Here is a 6,004-nt window from a genome sequence, read left to right on the forward strand (position 1 = left end):
ATACAACTAACATAAAATGTAGAAAATATGCAGACCCTCCCTAATGTCACTGTTAGCACTCAAGGACTTTGTTTCCAGGGTGCTACCCCTGACTATCCAGCTAAACTTAATAATATCATTCATTGTACTTCTTGTCCTTTTCACAAAGGGAAGGAGATTTCAACTCACTTGCCCTTTGTAGGGGTTTAAGGACACAGAAATACATTAGGCATCTGTGTTAAGCCAAAGCTGTCTCCCACCTTCAGGTAGTAGTAAATATGAGGTGTCTCATTTCAAGTGATTGAAACTCAAATTCAAATATTATCTCTGTTTACAAAATTTTGACCTATATGTAATAGGGAGAAAGGTGAACAGGCAATGTGTATTATGTGCACAACAGGGCATTATTCAGCCACGAAAAGATCACAATTTTGTCATTTGTAGAAAAATGAATTGATCTGGAAATTGGCATATGGAGCAAAGTAAGTCAAACTTAGAAAGGCAAATGTTACATTAAAAAGATGACAGGAAAACCATTAGACAAGAGGAAGGGAGGAAAAGGGGAAAAGTGAGATGCCAGGGTAGATAACGGGGGGCAGGAATATAATCAAAATACATTGTATACATTGAACCCAAAAAAAGTATGAAATGGGGGATCAAGTTATGTGCATGTATAAATCTGTCCCAAAAAACCCTCATTCATCTGTATAACCTATGTACACTAATAAAAAATTGGCAAAAAGGAAATAAAAAAATAAAATGCAGACAAATTAATGTGAAAAAAAGAAAGTAAATTCATGATTCATGTAAATTTTAAGAAATCCCACATCAAGCTGGGGAGATAGCTCAGCAGTCTAAGTGCCTGTCTGGCAAGTGCAAAGATCTGGGTTAGATCCCTGGTACCGCATGCTGTGCCAGCCCCAGAATGCTGGCCACCGAAACTTGGCATGGTGGTGCACCCCTGTAATCCCAGCACTTGGGAGGCTGAAAACAAATGGATCAATAGGAGTCTGAGCTGTGTAGTGAGATCCTGTACCAAATACATAAAAATTAATTAATTAAAATTAAAAAATAGGGGGCCTGCCCCTTAGCTCAGTTCTTTAACTGGCTGCTTCAACAAAGCAGTCAGGCTCAGGTTGCTGTGGTTCCATCCCCACAACACAAGACAGCCAGTCATGCCTTGAAGGCATTTGGAGCAAAAAAAAAAAAAAAAAAAAAAAAAAAAAAAAAAAAGGGAGAGAGAGAGAGAGAGAATTTATAACTGTACATGCTATGACTTATTTCTTTAGTTCCCAATTCCTCTACCCTCCCTTCAGCCTTTCTTCCCTCCTCATTTAAAAAAGGTTTCCTGGGGAGGCCTGCCAGTTAGCTCAGTTGTTTAAGTGCCTACTCATGAAAATACAGTCAAACGCAGGATAGCAGAATACCTCAGTTCTCAGTTCGGTCCCCACCTCCACCTGCATTACCAGACCTGCCTTAAGGCAGCCTGAGCCAGCCAAAGCAAAAATCATAAAAAAGCTTTCTTTCTATTATCTCTCTCTGTCTCTCTCTCTCTCTGTCTGTCTCTTTCTGTCTGTCTGTCTCTCTCTCTCTCTCTCCCCCCCCATTCTCACTTTTCCTTACTTTTCCCCCTTCCCACTTGAACGTATTTCTTCCTATTTCACAACACCTACTATACATTTTGGTCCTTATTTACACTTGCAGTTCCTCATACCAGAGAAACACTGGAGTATTTATATGTGTGTTCTCTCTTGTTGCTGAGATAAAATACCCAATATCCAAAGTTAAAGGGAGGAAGGTTTATTTTGTTCACAGTTTGTAGAGGTTTCAGTCCATAATCTCCTGGCTCCAAGGCAGGGTAGCATGGCAGACAGGGCTCACAGAGGAAAAACAATTCATTGTGAGCAGAAGGTAGCAAAGCAACAAGGGACCCTACCAGTGTCTTTCTGCCCCTTTTATCTTATCCAGGCTACTTAGGGTGGGTGGCACTCACATCCTTAATCTTAGTGCCCTTGAGCCTAGCATTGCGCCATGAATCAATTCCAGCATCACACGTTCTATATCCAGCCTCCTCTGTAAAAGCCCCTATGATCCCATGAGGCTTTGGGTGTACATCTAAACATAGTCCATAACAGGAAAGAAATTAAAAAGTCAGCTTGGCACTATATAGATAAAGTAGAAACCCAGTCCCAGGTCTAGGGATATTGCTCAGTGGTACAGCATGTGCTTAGCATTCAGGAGGCACTTGATTCATTCCCCAGCACTGAAGAGAAAGGAATCAAATAGTGTGAAGAATGTAAAAAGATTCATCTTAAGGTGGGTGATGGGGGCCTGGCCCTAGCTCAGGCCTTTAAGTGGCTGTTTCCACAAAGCTGTCAGCCTCAGGTTGCTGGAGTTCGAACTTCACACCTAACCCGCTGGCCAAAAGTGCCCGCAGGCCAAAAGTGCCCTGAAGGCATTCGAGCAACCAAAAAAAAAAAAAAAAAAAAAAGGTGGGTGATGTGAATGTTAAAGTATAGGACAATCTCATACCTCATAAGCCAGTAGGATGGAAATCAAAAGGTAAAAACTTGGAATCTTAGTGTAAATACATCTGCTGAAACTTTTCCTGAATAATTGGCTGTAAGCCCGTGTGCCGCCTCAGTCACTAAAGGTAGGTGTAGTTATAATATGGCCCTGGACAAGGCATTCATTTTTAAAGACTGGAATTTTTTGACAGCTAATTTACTATGGGAATCAATGTGTTTTTATTCTACTTTTTTTTTTTTTTTTGGCGGGACCGGGGATTGAACTCAGATCCTTGCATTTGCCAGTCAAGCGTTTATCCTACTGAGCCATTTCCCTGGCCCTTTATTCTACTTTAGATACAGGAACCTACCTGAACATTTTGGGGCCAGCAAGATAGCTCAGCAGACTAAACACCTGCTTAGGCAGTCTCAGAGACCTGGGTTTGATCCCTGGTACCACATGCCGTGCTGGTCCCACCCCCAGGTATGCTGAGCTGGCCGCCAAGACCAGGTTTCATGGCACATGTCTTTAGTCCCAGCTGGGAAGGCTGAAAACAGGAGAATCACTATGAGTCCAAGTTGCTTAGTGAGTCCCTATACCAAATACACCACCCAAAAAAATTATTTTTGGAACAAGTAAATAAAAATTGGAATATTTTATGAACCAGGATAAAGAGGATTCTTTAAAGATACTAATTATGGTGCTGGGGCTGGGGCTCGGTAGTAAAGCACTTGCCTAGCATGAGTGAAGCCCCATGTTTGATCCTCAGCACCACACACACACACACACACACACACACACACACACATACCAAAGTAAGTATTTGAAATAAGTATAGGTTAAGAGACATGAATAACTTTGGAAATTTTTGTCTTCTAGATTTGGTCTCTGGCTATTCTTCTCTTGAGCAAGAAATATAAACAGCTTCCCCATATGCTTACAACTAATTTACTTATTGCCCAGGTTAGTATACCCACATGTATTTAAAACTAGTTTTTTCTCAGGAACTTTTCTACCATACAGGGCAACTTACTTTCCTAGTTTTTCCCAAGTGTATACTCAAAAGTTTTAACAATCAATTATAACTTGACTACAATTAGTCTATACGTAATATATTAAATATTGCAATAGGTCATGAACTTTAAGGTGAGGCTGATAATGGAAGTTGGCACTACTTTCTTCCTTTCTAATAGAAATAATGTAATTGTGAAAACTTCATCTCTCACAATCTTCCTTTTCTAATTAAATCTATGATTGTTTCATGAGATGTCAAGTTAAAAGAGCTTCAAACTATAATAGAACTTAAGCATTTTCTATGTAAGCCTTACTAAAATAAGTTTGCTATGTAGAATGCGCTTGCATGACATGCTAGTCCTGCCCCCAGGGCACACTGAGATAGTGATTGAGACTGGGTGTGGTGGCACATGCCTGTAATCCCAGTGCTTGGGAGGCTGAAAGCAGGAGGATCACTACAAGTCCAACCTGTGTAGTGAGACCCTGTAGGCCCTGTACTAAATACATAAAAAAGAATGTGTTTGTTGTCTTTTTCAGTTGAATAGGTTATAGACTTTGTATAAAAATGAGTTTTATCATAAATCTTGAAGTTTTAGTATAATAATATGCAACAATTAATTAGTGTTAATTTAAAATGAATAATTGTATTTTCTGTGAATGAAATGTATCTGAGTGTGACTAGCTAGTTTTCTGTGATAGTATTGAATCATATGGTTTTCTTCACTATTTACAGTCTTTTAATAATTTTTTCTTTAGTCTATTGTCTGTGCTGGAATGATGATATGGAATTTTGTTAAAGAAAAAAGTTTTGTTGGACAAATTTTGGTGTTTGTTCTATTGTACAGCTCCCTGTATAGCACCTACCTATGGACAGGTAAGTTGTATCATGAATGGACATTGAGGTCTGTTCCCCTCTCCCCCACACCACCTTCTACAGGATTAGGTTCTTGTACCCACTGACACAAACAGTCTGAAAAGCTGAGTTCTTTCCTGTTGCACTCAATTTCTGCCCAGAGTCAAAGCCCTCTGAAGTCACATGGCACTTTTCCTTGAGGTCTCACTTTAAGTCACTATCAGCACAACTTCCCTTTGAAGACACCAAGAGGCAATGCCAGAGGAAGGTGAAGAAGGGAGAGAATAGGCAGAGGTGTACGAGGTGTGTCTCAGGGCTCATCCTAGAGTCCTACAGAACTGAAAAGCTGTAACTCTACCGTATGCAAATTAATTGCTTTTTAGATCAATCCTCAGTTTCCTTACCTATCAAACTGGGTTGCAGCACCTCACAGAGTTATTTTGAGAGTGAAATGAATTATTGGTATTTCACACTGCAACTATAAAAGGAAACTTAGAATGGCTAAGAGCCAAGGGTCAGGAAGGCCCTGTAGAAGACCTTTGATTTCATGCCTTCAGGATCAAAAAGAGGTCTCCTGCAAGTCAACAGCCTTTTGAAGTGAGGCAACAGTGCAGTGAGGACTTAGAGTAGAATGAGCTATTTAATGCCAACAGAAGATGGTCTGTGCTGCTTAAAAGCAAGTACACCTTCCATAGCATGAGAGTTGTCATGAGATGTCAAAAGAACTTAGAGACTTTATTTCCTAATATAAATGTGCCACTAATCTCTAATGCCTACGTTTGTTCTGGTAAAATTTATAAGCATAAAAGAGCAGCAAATACATATACAATAAGTTCCAACTCTTTTTCTGGAACCTATTTCAAGTATGCATTGTCAAAATCTATCCAGAGTTCTGAGCTCCCTAACCCTGATGATGGTGCCCTTTAGCCTTCAGATTATTATGATACAACAGATTTTTGGTCTTCAAAGTTTATTTTTAAATATCTTATTCTGTCTTTTTTTAATTTGGCTCATTTGTACATATCCTCACAGTTTTTACTCTCCCTACATACCACTGTTCCTTTTCTTCTTCAACACTTTCTTTTTAAAAACCTTAATTAGTGGGGCTGGGGAGATGGCTCCGTAGAATAAGTTCTTCCCTGACAAGCGCAAGGGTCTGAGTTTAATTCCCGGTGCCGCAAAAAAAAAAAAAAAAAACCAAAAAAACAATTAGTTTGGCTTTTATCAATATAATCTCAAGTTTTTTGTGCTACTTAAAATTTTCAAGGGGCCAGGGAGATGGCTCAGTAGAATAAGCACTTCTCTGGCAAGCTCAAGGGCCTGAGTTCAATCCCTGGTTCCACCAAAAAAAAAAAAAAAAAGAAAAAAGAAAAAAGAAAAATTCAAATACATAACTAGTTTTTTAAAATTCAGCTTTGGGCTGGGGAGCCAGCTTAGTAGCATAAGCGCCTGACTGGCATGCACAAGGTCCCAAGTTCCATCTCTGGTACGCCAAAAAAAAAAAAAAAAAAAAAAAAGAAAGCATTGTGCTGGTCTTATTGAAACTCATTAATTTTGCAGCTTAGTATAATAGGCCCGAAAAGTTAAACCACAGAATGTATCACAACTTCATTGGGAAGACAAGCAGGTCTAGATTCTGCCTGGGAGTAT

At 39.5% G+C, this 6,004-nt stretch overlaps 1 protein-coding gene across 5 annotated transcripts in view; it reads left to right on the forward strand.

Moving 5' to 3' along the window:
• The window catches only part of Gpr155 (G protein-coupled receptor 155), a 48,032-nt gene that overhangs the window by 20,438 nt on the left and 21,590 nt on the right, over window positions 1–6,004 (forward strand). For all 5 annotated transcript variants that reach the window (XM_023719202.1, XM_023719198.1, XM_023719199.1 and 2 more), the window contains 2 exons: window positions 3,367–3,450; window positions 4,258–4,375. In XM_023719202.1, the coding sequence (XP_023574970.1) occupies window positions 3,367–3,450; window positions 4,258–4,375 (202 nt within the window). The remainder of the gene's footprint in view (window positions 1–3,366; window positions 3,451–4,257; window positions 4,376–6,004) is intronic.

Source organism: Octodon degus, unplaced genomic scaffold, assembly GCF_000260255.1.
Source record: "Octodon degus isolate 3935 unplaced genomic scaffold, OctDeg1.0 scaffold00065, whole genome shotgun sequence".
NCBI lineage: Eukaryota > Metazoa > Chordata > Mammalia > Rodentia > Octodontidae > Octodon > Octodon degus.